Consider the following 15,073-nt stretch of genomic DNA (forward strand, 5'->3'; position numbering starts at 1 on the left):
GGTTCCCCAACTTATATAGTGTTCCCGAAAGAGTGGCCAACACACCTGTCCTTCAGATACCTGTACGACGAAAGGTCATACACCAGGTGAGCATTGGAAAAAAAATATTGGGATCTGAAGTTAAAGGGAATTTCTTCAGAAGCTAAAGTTTTATGTAACTTAAGAAGATATCCAATCAGTTTAAAAATATAAGTACTACAAACATGCTAAAACCACCTTGAATGTAGCAACCTCCTCTATTTACGACTACTTTTAAGAGGTACGGATTTTTTTTGAAAGACTTTGTGTGGGAGAAAATTTTAAGGAGAGACCATTAAAACTTTTCCTAGTGATCGGGTAAAACCTCTGCGCCAAATGTGGAAAAGGTCAAATAATGAAACATGAAAAAACATCAAAGCAAAAAATATTTTTAAACAAATAAGTAGATTAATATGTGTTCAAAATATTTGTGTGAGACTCTTATTTAGAGTGCTCTTTTTGACGCTCTCTGAAAGAGATCTACAACCTCAGGCTGCAGTAAGAGTGCACTATAGACGATGCATTCAATGATTCATTTTTAGAGTTGAAAGCTAAATTAGAAAAAAAAAGTTATTTTAGAAGAAAACTAAGTTTCTCGATCAAATGAATATCTTCTCATATTTTAAAGCTGACTAATTATTTTTATGATATAAAATTAAATGCAAACTGATACAAAAAACATAATTGTTTTTTAAGTTTAAAATAGTTCTATCAATCGTAATTTTTACACACATATATATCAGTAAGGATCATTTCTATTGCGGCTACATTTTATTCATAGATTCGGTTCTCATAACGCCAACAGAAGGAGCATTTCTGTACCAAAAAATTACACTGACTAAAATTAAAATCGTTTGTGAAAAGTCGTGTATCTTCGATAACATTTTGAAGTCAATGGAGGTAACCCCAAAGGCCTGGTTTCTTAGGACAGGACGCCGTCAGCTAGAAATCAGCGCTAACCTCTGATTGGTCCATTTGTGAGTTTGATAGTATACGTCATCGAACGCTCATCTTGAACTACAATTGCCGTCTAACTCTACTGCAGTTGGATTACAACGTGACGTTAACCACAGAAACAGTGGCGGACAACATCCAACAGTACATTGAAATCAGCCAAGATTTTGATTTTGATATTAAACATAGCTTCTTCATTAAACATAGCACTCTTCATTTAGCTCAGCTATAATGTGTTTTTTCTTGAACAAAGTCATTATTTGTACTTTAAAACACTGGTCGACAAAAACAAAATCAATACAAATTCAAAATAAATATTTGTTGACGTTATTAACGCATGCGCAATGAGAGATAATGTCTGCGTTGGACCGACTGCTCACGCTGAGCTAACAAAAAAGTATTTTTTTTGCGTCAGCTCTACGTCAACTTTCCGCTCACGCCCAGATAAGGCGCTAGTTCTAAGAAACCAGGCCTTGAGCTAACAAACCAGTATTTTGTTGGCGTTAGCGGGACATTGACGTCCCGCTCACGCCCAGGTAAGGCGCTTGTCCTAAGAAACCAGACCTTTACAATGACCCTCCTCCAATAACGACCATTTTACTGTGGAACAGAGAGTGGTCGCTCTCGAGAGGTTTCACTGTACTGTCTTTACGTAGAGGTACTTTTTACATGAGGACAGTTCCTTTTTTTCAATGAGGAAAATTTTTTTTAGCAAAATAGTTTCGTTAAAAGTATGTATTTTAAAAAACAAACTAGTTCTGTTTACTATTGCACTTTATATTAGACATTATATTAATGTCTATTACCACTTTTAGTGATTGGGCATTAACGATCTAAATATGTATGTTAATCTCCCAAATGAACTGCTGTAAATGGTTTAAAAGACTTTCGTCATATTTACGTGACATCAACTGGTTAATGCAAACGGACATTAAATTTCAGAATTTGAATTCAGCCAAGTAACCTACCGTGGCAACACTTTTTGCTGGTATTCCTCTCAGACCTGCATAGACTGTTAGGTGCTGTCTAGGGGTGAGAAGCCCATCTAATGCATCTTTCTGTGGACAATAGCCTAAGAAACGTTCTTTGCGACTAGTTCGAGATCTGAAAAATAAAGAAGGAGTCGTTCAATCCGTAATAGAAAAAACAGTTGGAGAAGGGAGACACTAAAATAAGCTTGATTTTCACAACTCATAACAGCAATGTAATAAAATATTTAAAATAGATGAACTATTTTTCTTTTAAAAAAATTCTAAATAGTGAACTTGATTAACAATTCACGGTTTATTTTTTTTGTTATATATTATAAGTAATAAAAGAAAAAAAGTGTTGTTTAACAGCTAAAATAACGATACTATTAAAGTATGAAAATAAAGCAAATGATTTTACTTACTCTAAACCCGCAGAAATAATTTTACCAGACGTAGGCTGTATTTGTCCAATTAAAATACGGAACAAAGTGGTTTTCCCAGCTCCATTCGCACCAACAAGTCCAAAGCACTGAAGTTAGAAAAAAAATCTCATAAAAACTGACATTATTTTAGCAAATTTTTTTTTCAATACATGTATTTTACCGTGAATGAAGGAAATCAAGAGAATGCCAACTTTCACCAGTGAATGCAACAATCACATAGTCGCTTCGGTGAATATCCGAAATATTTTTTATATCCGATTTGATAATAATTTATCCATTGATATTATTATACTCATTCGCTATTTTAATATCTGCTGAGGATAGATTAGGAGAAACATCAGTGCTCGGAGTACCAGTTAAATGCATACTGGGCAGTGGCACTTGTCCTTAAAAAAATTATTGATGTAGGGCATACCGAGCAAATGTATACCAGGCAGAGACACATAACCAAACCTAGTACAGTCGAACTCGTTTATAACGAGCTCGGATTTAACGAGAACTTGGATTTACCGAGGGAAATGAGAATTTTTGGTTGGATCAATGTTAAGTCTATGGAACAGAAGTCGCTTTTAACGAGCAAGACCCGGTTTTAGCGAGCAATATTTTTCTGTCTTGCAATCTTTTTTCTCATCTTTCTGTCTTATCTTTTTTTCTAAATGATAAAGAAATGCGAGGGAAGGGGGTTAGTTGTCATTAAATTAAGAAAAGTATTTAATTAAATTAATTAATGTAATTAAAGTAAGTAAGTATTAATTAAATTTTAAGTAAACTCAATCATTTGACCTCCCAAGCCCCTCTTCTGGTTGCACGCCTGTCTTAAGGACCCGTTTATTACGAGCACTCGGATTTAACGAGTACATGTTACGGTCCCTTTGCTCTCGTTATAAACGAGTTCGACTGTATATATTTCAGATATTTACCAATGCGACTATGCGATTGTCAATATTCACCGGTGAAAGTCAACAACCACCTATTTCGGTTAATCCTAGTTAAAAATATATATATTCGGTTCTTGGACAATGTGGTTCATTAAGAATTATACAGTTTTAATCCAGTATCAATCAAGAAACATGTAAGATAAATCAAGATATTTCCTGCAACAGAATTGTGTGGGATTATTTTAAGTTTTGTTAGATACAGTTACAGATGTTCTTTGGTGATACGACATAAATTGAACCGATAATCCATATCCGCTCAATACGAGGGTTAGGGTTCTAGTGCATCGATTGGGATCAATTCCGCTTAGTTTTCACTGATGACGTCGCATTAATCGTCAGAGGGAAAGTAAAGAGTTCTCTCCAATTCGATGGTGCACTACCTTACCACACTGGTCATTATATACAGGGTGTCTCAGTTAAGCGTTTCAGAACTTCTAAGAGGGGTAGGGGGCATCCCGACGACTCGAAATCATATAGCAATGTGGGGTCGGAAATGCTTTCCTGAAGCGGTGACGTACACAGACGCACCATAAAGAAAAGAGACCGTAAGTGAAAAATCGCTATAATAATACATTGAAAAAATTATATGGTACATGGGCCAAAGTAAGTGTTCGAAGTTTCTGCGCCCGGCTGCAATGTACACCTCACATCTCCGTCGCATGGACATTTGAACATTCTGCAATACTCCAGGCATATCTCGCAGGCAGCTACTGCGATTCTCGCAACCAGCATTATCAACAGGGGGATCATAAACCAGTGTTTTCATTTGACACCAGAAGTCAAAACATGATAGGTCGGGTGACGGAGGAGGCCATATAATTTTTTCAATGTATTATTATAGCGATTTTTCACTTACGGTCTCCTTTCTTTATGGTGCTTCTGTGTACGTCACCACTTCAGGAAAGCATTTCCGACCCTACATTGCTATATGATTTCGAGTCGTCAGGATACCCCCTACCCCTCTTAGAAGTTCTGAAACGCTTAACTGAGACACCCTGTATACATACCTGCCAACTTTTACGCATTTGGCGTAAATTTTTTTTTTTATATTTAAAGTGGTAGTAAATATATACTATTTTTTCTTTTAAAAATTTAGTTTTTAAATGATTTTGATCACCACTATTCTTACAAAAATTAAGCTTATAAATTAATAAGCGTTACTACCATGATTGTCGACTTAATTTTTTTCAAATACAACGTATTTGTTTGCTTAAAATTGAAGTTTTAATTCTATTTTAATACCACTGGGAGAAATGATGGGTTTTATATAAATTATTTTTAATTACTGATTTGTTGTGGTAGATTAAAAAGTTTGTTTTTAAACTTTTAAATTCAGGAATTGTTACATCAAAACATTTCGAAATATGCAGAGAGATGCCAACTGCTCAGCTTTCTGAAAAAAGTTATAAGAATTTGGTAGTGAATTTTCATCACCACTATTCCTAAAATAATTAAGCATATACATTAATATGCGTTACCATCATGATAGGCAGCTTAAGCTTTTTCTAATACAACGTATTTTTTTGCTTAAAATTGAAATTTTTATTCCATTTTAATACCACTGAGAAAAATCATAATGGAAGGGATTAAAAGTTGGCAGGTATGTATATACCTTCTTTGAAGAATATCTCCTTCCCCGATTTATTGGAAGAGCCGTACTACAAAATGCAATTCATAAATGCCCCCCCCCAGATGCTCTGATCCAACTTCTAACACTTTTTGATTTCTTCCTATAGGGTGCTTATTTAGAGGAGCATCACAGCCACTATTATTTGATTCAGATTTGATTAAAAAAATTTAACATGCATTTGGGCGGAAATGGATTATCGGCTCTATGTGTATCGTGTGACTTAGGAGGTCGCACATGATATATATTTGTTGGGACATCTGCAACTGTACCTAAGAAAATTTAAAATAAGCCAGTACAATTCTGCTGCAGGTAACATGAAATATCTTACATTGTTCGTGATTAATACGGCATTGAAATTGATACTTCTTGATAAATCAACCTTTGTATATGTGTGTGGGTATAATTCAAGACAGGATAACATAATATATGGAGTAAAAATTAACTTACTTCTCCGACAGGAATATTCAGAGTTAAATTATCGACTGCGTATTTCCTACCAGCTTTTGTATGATAAACCTGGACATTGAGGAAAACATAAAAGAGAAACATTAAGTAGAAACAAATCAGAAAATTCATGATAAATAGTCATTAAAATTTAAAAGTTAAGGAATACATGTTTGTTAAGTGTAGTACAAAAACTCTATTATGTTTATTTTGTTAATATTCTTAATTGTATATATGTATCTAAAAGCAGGATTGGAGTTCATAATAAAATATACAGGTCATCTACATACCTTGAAGATCTATAATGGAAGTAGTAAATTTTTGCCAGGGCTTACAGTTGTTCTTAAATTTAACGTTATTGATTTTATAAAATTATTAACCTCAAACAGCCTTAAAAGTTGGAGTCTCTGATAATTGCATGATTATCAAGTGTGTAATGATAATCATAAATGCTAACTTATATAGTCGTTGTGGGAAATTTTGTTGTAGTGGCTCGCATGTTTTTATAAATTGGTGTCAAAAATTTAAAAAGAAAATTATTTTACCTACCATTAAAATTCTATAACTTTAACCTAGTCTTATTTGTTACATCATTAAAGTAACCCCTATTTAGATAATTATTGATGCATGGAGGTTGAAGATTCGAATAGTGCCTAAACTCTGATGTATATTCCTGTAAATCGTGTAATTAGTTCATCTTCTTGACAAAAGTTAATTGAACACACAAGCGTGCATGTTCTACCAAAAAAAGTATGATAATCATACTCTAAGCATTGGTTCCCAAATTGTGTTCGCGGAACCCTGAGGATCTCAGGGATTCAGAGAGTTTAAATTTTTTAAGTCTGCGATAATTTATATTAAAATATTAAACCATAATTTTGTTTGATAATTTGCTGCCCCAGCGGCCTCTGGGTCAAGTTGTGATCCTTCATCCGAAACTGTATGCGACGAATACTAAATTTGCCGTTAATATGAAAGAAAAAAAAATGCCGAAATTTTTATTTTTTAAGAACTGGGTGAAACCTGCATTACATAGTTTCAAACTAGCTTTTTATTTCATAATTTTTTGTATTTACTATGGGAAATTTGACACAAAAACATGCTCTAGTCTAATTACAGATGAATTGTCTTATTTGACCTCGTTTTAGCGTTAGTAAACTTGGCGTCTTTATGTGCTGCCAAATTAGTGGCTTTCTACGGTGTTCATCAACTTTCTTAGCCAAGTGCTTCAGCAAATACTTTTTCTTCAACTTCGGGAATACTCAAAGCTACGCACTTTATACCTGTATATACTGAAATCTGCGAAGACATTGCATAATAAACTGCAGTGGGGAGCCATTTTCATTTGCATTTATACAATTATTTACCTGCGGAGATCAATGAGATCTAAATGGGGTTCAGATTTGGTATCAGTTTTGTTGCGAAAGCTACCGATGAACTGATCTGTTTTTATGATTATCACTTTCTGCCTACCACTCCTTAAGTAGCAGAAAAGTGGGGACACTTAATATTCATTCGAGTAATTTTAAAAGTCTTGGTTAGGAATATATGATTAAATTGCATAAAAACCGTAGCTTGTAAAGAGAAACCGATTACAGGAAATCAGTGACCTAAAAATATCTAAGATCCGTCCAAAAATCTCATGCAACAAAAGAAAAAAAAATGTTCCCCAGTGTTATAGTTGCATAGTTAAATAAGAATAAAATTAATCTTTTCTTGAAATTTTTAATTCTATCTAAAAATGTTACTAAAACATTCTACTATTAAGAATCTATTTTTTCATAAGGGGAGATCAATGAGATCTAGATGGGGTAAACTGACTGAGACGGCTTTGGCCTGTAACCGCCTGTAGTGCTTAAGAAGAAGAAGAGGACTATGAGGAAATGAATTATAGGACATAGTATAAATCTAAATAATTAGGTCAAATAAACTAAATGAAAACAGAAATTAATAATCCATTAACGAGATCTATGGTGATGGGCTTTAAGAAGGGAGGGGACATAAATATCCGCTATAAGTAAATAATTTCGAGAATTCTTCGTCTTAGAGGGGGAAAATGCAGTAGGATGAATCATTTTCTTTATTGTGTTAGGGCTTGCAAGTTTAATTTCTAACATAAAATTAACTATTTATAAAACAATAATTTTTCATTTACATTTTGTAAGGCTTAATATAGAAAGATCAATAACATTTTTCTGGAAAAGATATTTTATACCTGTGAAATATCTTGAATTTGCAGTAAATATTTATTAGGGTCTTCAATAGATGGCACAACTTCTTGGTTCATCGGTCTTTTCCCAAATATCAACCTGAAATAATATTTTAGAGAGACGTAAGAAAATTAACGCTGAATTATTATTTAAATATAATCTAACCAGTTATCGCATTCCGACATTAAATATAAAATAAAATTTTCTCGGATATATCAGGCAGACATGAAATACATTTTCAATGGTTTCGTGTTCATAAAGTTCTTAATGTCATTATCAAATTTTTGTGGGGAACTTTTTAAACCCTCTTTACCCAACTGCCCTGATTTTTGCAATAGATAGAAGTGCTTTAATTTTGTGACAAATATAAACGTAAATATTTTCATCTTCGTTTATCAAAGTTGATTTATAATCATTTTAACAAACTCTTCACACAAATAAGTAATTAAAACAAATATATAAAAGTCATAACAAGTTTTTAAAAAAAATATTGTTTGCTAAACCAGAATTGTAGCCATATTGCAGTTTTTTAATCAATTGAAATATGGCTACCACTTCAAAGAATTTTAAGCATTAAGAACAAAAATCGGCAGCTATGTTGAAATAATTAAGATAAAAACGTTGTAGAATAATGGAAATGTAATCGTAGTTGATTCGAAACTTCCTTTCGAATTTTAGCAACTATGGTTTGAGGCACCTAGATAAATATAAGATGATGATAATCCTCGATTCACGTAGAGATGAAAACCACTGCTTCTCTGTGTGGACACTTTTTACCAGCTGCAGCAAAATTGTTCAGTTTGTGATTCTCAGTTAAGTAAATTTGTTTAAGGCTGTTTTTCGAAGACTTCGTCGTCAAATGAAATTATGCTTTTTGTGAATAATATACTATTTTCATAACTGCTGCAAGCTTGCAACAGCATACCTGCCAACTTTTAATCCCTTCCATTATCATTTTTCCCAGTGCTATTAAAATGGAATTAAACCTTCAATTTTAAGCAAACAAACACGTTGCATTTGATTGAACTTAAGTTGACAACCATGATAGTACCGCATATTAATATATGTGCTTAATTTTTTAAGAATAGTGGTGATCAATATCATTTAAAAATTAAGATTATAAAAGAAAAATAGTATCTAGTTACTACCACTTTAAATATGAAAATAAAATCTTCCGGAAAATCCGGAAGAGTTGGCAGGTATGCAACAGGTACTCATGACTGTTTAGACAAGTTTAGCTTATATCTAAAGCTACAGGTTATTCTGATGCTTATTCTGAAAATTGTGCAAAATGTCAATCTGGCGAAAAGCCACAGTTTTATGTAGATGAAAAGTATTTGTGGTCAAAATTTTAAATATTTAAAAACTTAACCCAATGTTGCATTATTTGGGCTCATAAAAATTTGCAAAAACAGAGAATAAGGCAGTGATTTTCATAGTTTTCATCCAGGTGTAAAAAGGTCGCCAAATTAGTGATTTTTGAATAAGTTTAATTACCTAGAAAATATTTAAGTTATTCATCCGTTCTAAAACCCAGATATGGTGCTAGTTGGCATTTCTGTTTATATTAAGATTAGTGTACTATTGCAGTGATGCATCATATTACCGTCATCAATTGCATATACATAACCTCATTTTCATCATATCTAAGATAAAAAGTTCATACTTTTACAATATAATCTTATCATCCTACAGCATATAATTAGACATTCAGAACTTCAATGATTTAGATGAATACTCCTTTACTTCATTTACATTCCACAACCTCATCGAAGCACCACACAGATCAAGCTCAAGATGAATGGGAAAATAGCAGCAAGCAGCCTCAGATATTTTATAAAGTTCTGTTCAGTAATATTAAGATTATTAAAAATAATTAAAAAAAAAACATAAAACAACTACCACTTTTTTAACAAAAAATATATTAATAAAATTTTAGAAAAATCATTACGGATGATGGTGGCATCTATTTAATGTCAAAGCTTTAAAAAAGTAGCAATTATTCCAATAAAGTGATAGCTACAAATTATGAAAAGTAATTCCAGTGATGAATGTACTTATGGGATGAATATACGATTAGCGCTTCCTCTACACCTTGAACGTTCTAACACGGGCGAAAGTTACCGGCAAATTTGCATTTGCCCGAGTCTCACATGGGCGATTTTATATCTCGCGTTATTTAATTTCTAATGCCCGTTTGAAACGCATTCTATTAAAAATTGATAGGCTAATTATAATTAAATTTAATCACCACAGATGACATCACTGTGCAGCATTTTTCTTGAGTTAACCACGTGGTGCATTTTGATGATAAGCTATTTGATATATTAATTTAATTTTTTGATTATTAACTTATTATTAATTGCCATATTGACTTAATTTGATTTTAATATTTCGAAACTCAAAATCAACATCTTATCAAATAGCTTAAACTTTGTTTGTACAGTAATTTTATTCTATAATTTTTACACCACTCCCAGCTCCCATAGTCATCTGAAATTGCAAAAAACAACTTATACTGTAACTAGATATATATTATTTTTGCAAAAAAAAAAAAAAAAAAAAAAAAAAAAACACTCGATAATTTATATCAGTTTTTTCGAAAAAAACTCGTGGTTTAATAAATGGGTCCTATTTCTCGAAAAAAGAAGAAACAAATGGTAGCTTAAGTGTTTTATCATTAGAATTTATTTGGTCAATTGACACAGGAACGTTCAATTGACCATAATATGCTAAATGTTAGATCTATCAAAAAATTTGTTTGCGAGATAACAAGCCTAATTATTTAAGAATGCAAAAGGTGTGTTCATAAAAAAATGTGGTAGGGCATTTTCCCTTAAATGTATATCAAATATACCGGAGATGTCTGACGTATAGTGTCGGGACAAGTTTGAAAATTGTATGCACATGCTATTTTGCACCATGTCGGCACCCAGATGACCCTAAGTGCAGCAGACGGCCTAAGGCAATTCTCCATTACTATAATAATCTCCAAGACATCGTTTGAGTCGTATTGCTGATTTTTCTATCCCCCTGACTGGCTCCTCATCTCCTCTATCAGGAACTGAAGTTTCAACCGTCACCAGGGCATCAACTGGAACATCCATCGGTACTGAAATTTTCGATGAGGGTGCAGTGACTGGATCAGGGTCTACTTACATAACTGCCAACTCTCTCGTATTTAAACATAGATTTTATTTTCATATTTAAAGTGGTAGTAAATATATACTATTTTTTTCTTTTATAAATTTAATTTTTGAATGATTTTTATCACCACTATTCTTACAAAAATTAAGCTTATATATTAATATGCGTTACTTTCATGCTTGTCAGCTGATGTTTCTTCAAACATAACGTATTTTTTTTTGCTTACAATTGAAATTTTAATTCCATTTTACTACCACTGGGAAAAATCGTAATGGAAGGGATCAAAAGTTGGCAGGTATGTACTTGTACCTCTGGAGTGACACAAATTTTCCTTCACTTTTTTATTTGTCTTAGTTTTGTCGGATGAAATATGGATCTCTGAGATTTCCGATTTCTGGGAGTTGTGGAATTGATCAGTAGTGTCTATCTCTGCTGAAGAAGATTCAGTCGGCTGAGGCAGTGATGTTTCACTCAGGACTACGTTCATGTCAGGAATCTCAGGCGTTGCCTTTTTTTTTACAACATCCTCAAGCTTCTGCATCAAGCTTGATATAGGCATTACGAATACTAGTCGATTTCTCGAGCATGTCATTGAACACATTGACTTTATCTTGCCACGTTCGTGGCCCATCTATTATACAGATGCAAGTCTACAGCACATTTATGTCTAATGTCCTTTTTGTTGTCTCGAGTAACGGTATTTTTAGCATAGTTGTAGCACTCGTCGTTACTGTAAAACTCAAGAATGACCACTGGACGGGCGCTCTCTCGCAGTGCGTCTGTTTGCCGCCGCTTCGATGTGTCGACATACTAGCTTAGAGCTTGGTTACAACACAACCTAACTCTTTCATATACCTCACTAGAATCGCGCCGCTTTAGAGCGTATGCAAAGATGCAAACTTATTAAGTTTAGGCATGGCTAATTTGACAACCTTATTTTTGCTTTCTCTTTAAATCTAATACATCCCATCTACGTTTGTTAAAAGTGTAAATATATAATTTTTATCTTATCTATAATTTTAAGTCTTGGTGATATAAATAAAGAAAACTATTATTACCCCGCCCACAAATAAACTGCTATAAAAATAGTTTGGCTACCAGTTTTATCTTCTTTAACGTGATTGTCGCCACTCTGAGAATGCATGTATGACTCGCCCGTCTTGAAGTAGGTTAAAGAAAGGGCGTAATTATTCTTATGCTGCAAGTTCTACTACTTAATTCGTTACTAAATTTTTATAACTTTTGTAGAAAGCAGAGCAGTTGGCATCCCAGTATATCCACTTAGCTTAATTTCTCAAGTTTTTTTTTCTTCTTAGTTTTGAAATATATACAAGGATGCCAACTACTCCGCTTTCAGAAAAAGTTTTAAGAAATTGGTACTGAATTATATTGTAAAACTTGTAGAATGTGGATAATTATACCCACTTTTTAAAAGTTTAACCACGAAATAACTGCGATAAAATTACATTTCATATGATACTTTAATTTTTGATGTATGGAGATGAAAAAATTGCTTAAAATGAAAAATATCTAAACTATATTACCAAAACTAAAATTACGTCATTGCTAGGAAATATTTTTTCACAAAATGGTGGAAGTTGGCATTTCTGTTTATATATAGATTAGCATACTATTGCAGTGATGCATCATATTCCCGTCATCAATAGCATATACATAACCTCATTTTCATCATATGTAAGCTAAAAAGTTCATACTTTTACAATATAATCTTATCACCCTACTGTATATAATTACATAGTATGAACCTCAATGATTTACATGAATACTCCTTTACTTCATTTGCATTCCACAACTTCATCGAAGCACCACACAGATCAAGCTCAAGATGAATGGGAAAAGAGCCGCAAGCAGCCTCAGATATTTTATAAAGTTCTGTTCAGTTATATTAAGATTATTAAAAATAATTTAAAAAAAAAACATAAAACAACTACCACTTTTTTAACAAAAAATATATTAATAAAAAATTAAAAAAAAAATCATTACGGATGAAGGAGGCATCTATCAAAGTCAAAACTTTAAAAAAGTAGCAATTATTCCTATAAAGTGATAGCTACTAATTATGAATAGTAATTCCAGTGATGAATGTACTTATGGGATGAATATACGATTAGCGCTTCCTCTGCACTACACCTTGAACGTTCTAACACGGGCGAAAGTTACCGGCAAATTTGCATATGCCCGAGTCTCACACGGGCGATTTAATATCTCACGCTATTTATGTTTCTAATGCCCATTTGAGACCCGTTCTATTTAAAATTGATAGGCTAGATTATAATTAAATTTATTTTCCACAGATGACATCACTATGCAGCATTTTTCTTGAGTAAACCACGTGGTGCGTGCATTTTGATGATAAGCTATTTGATATATTAATTTAATTTATTGATTATTAATTTATTGTTATTTGCCATATTGACTTAATTTGATTTTAATATTTCGAAACTCAAAATTAACATCTAATCAAATTGTTTAAACTTTGTTTGTACAATAATTTTATTCTATAACTTTTACACCAATTCCAGCTACCGTGTCATCTGAAATTGCATGCAAAAAAATAACACACCATACCTATATATATATATTCTTTTTGTCAAAAAAAAAAAATCGATAATTTTTACTAGTTTTGCCGAAAAAACTTGTGATTTAAGAGGTTAAATGAATGGATCCTACTTTTCAAAAAAAAAAAAAAAACATTGGTAGCTTAAGTGTTAGAATATATTTTGCAGGTACAAGAATGTTCAGTTGACTTGATATGCTTAATATTAGATCTATCAAAAAATTCTGTTTGCGAGATAACAAGCCCAAATATTCAATAATGCAAAAGGTGTATTCATAAAAAAATGTGGTAGGGCATTTTCCCTTAAATGTATATCAAATGCACCGGAGAGGTCTGACTTATAGTTTCGGGACAAGTTTGAAATTTGTATGCACATGCTATTTTGCACCATGTAGGCAAATTTCAACGCTTTTTGTAAAAATTTATTCCAGTGGTATCCAAGTTCATGTTTTAATGTATAATTTTTATTCATTGAAATTTATTTTCTACACCACTACATATAAATGATTTAAAAGTTCATGTGCAACGCAATTTCGTGCTAGTTCTATCGTGGTGAGACATTTTAAATATTGGCAAAATTATCATAAATTCTAAAAGCTTTGGTTATTAAGACATGAGTATAAAAGAAATATATGCAGATGTAAAAATTGAAAAAATCTATAGCTTAAAATTGAAGTGAAACTACTATTTTCAACAGATTCATGAAAATTGCCGGGTGGTAGAGCGATTCTGCCGGTTCAAATCCCGCATGCTTTTCTCTGTGTGTTGTCCTCTGATATGTGACTGTGGCCCACCCTATGAGGGGATATCTGTGACCAGGGTAATGTTGCTCGCCTTCGTGACTCTGGTCACAAGGCGCTCACCAGGCAATGCAAAATGAGGCAATACACTTCCGGCACTTTCCATGGCGAAGAACGATAAGTTTATGGCCTGCAGTTAGATTTTTTTTTTAAATCTCCCAGTTTGAGGTCACTCTAACGGGATGAGATTGTAGCGAGATTCTGATAGCTAAAATTTTCCATTACTTTAAATTAAAAAAAAAAAAGCGAAATTCGGAGCTGTTAGCATTTCTGTTTACATTCACACTTGCGAACAAGCTGACTAAAATTTTCACCCAGACCTTCCTGTAACGTGAAGACCCACGCACGTACGGTAGTAGGTTTCAGAGTCAAAAGCATTTATGATTCAACACGTTGAAGGCCACACGGTAAATAATTACAAACTAAATCTGCAAATATAAATAGATTTTGCTAGTTTATAGAACGTTTAGAATAACATATCTGAAAAGAGTGGTGAATTATATATGCCTACAAATTGTTTAAAAAAAAGTGGTGGATAAAAATCTACTAAATTGAATTTATTAAACCATGAATGACAATAATTAAGTAAATTTTGAATAAATTTTCTGCAATTCCATAAAGGAGTTTAAATTTTATAGTTCTATATCATGTTATATGCTGCATACCCTCCAACTGCTACGGAATTTCCGTAGTTTCAGAAATCTTCTTTTCAGACAGTAGCAAAATTAATGTCTTAATATTTAAAAAAAAATTAATTTTAGCGTAACTTGTCCACTATTACTTATAAAAGTGCAGGCCATATGGCTAGATTCTTAAGTTCTGATAAAAGTTTTATGAGAGATCCATTTGCTTTAAAAATTTCTGCTTTGGTTCGCTACCACTAGAAAGAATTATTTTCAAAATCCTCATAAGTTGGAGGGTATGTATGCAGTCATCTAGC

At 32.7% G+C, this 15,073-nt stretch overlaps 1 protein-coding gene across 1 annotated transcript in view; it reads right to left on the reverse strand.

Moving 5' to 3' along the window:
- The window catches only part of LOC107441908 (uncharacterized), a 195,311-nt gene that overhangs the window by 11,610 nt on the left and 168,628 nt on the right, over positions 1 to 15,073 (reverse strand). Inside the window, exons 70-73 of the mRNA XM_087160784.1 lie at positions 7,614 to 7,707; positions 5,402 to 5,470; positions 2,366 to 2,472; positions 1,941 to 2,076 (exon numbers count right to left, since the gene is read on the reverse strand). Of these exons, the coding sequence (XP_087016910.1) occupies positions 1,941 to 2,076; positions 2,366 to 2,472; positions 5,402 to 5,470; positions 7,614 to 7,707 (406 nt within the window). The remainder of the gene's footprint in view (positions 1 to 1,940; positions 2,077 to 2,365; positions 2,473 to 5,401; positions 5,471 to 7,613; positions 7,708 to 15,073) is intronic.

Source organism: Parasteatoda tepidariorum, chromosome 4, assembly GCF_982258835.1.
Source record: "Parasteatoda tepidariorum strain Cologne lab strain chromosome 4, Ptep-v5.0, whole genome shotgun sequence".
Classification (NCBI taxonomy): domain Eukaryota; kingdom Metazoa; phylum Arthropoda; class Arachnida; order Araneae; family Theridiidae; genus Parasteatoda; species Parasteatoda tepidariorum.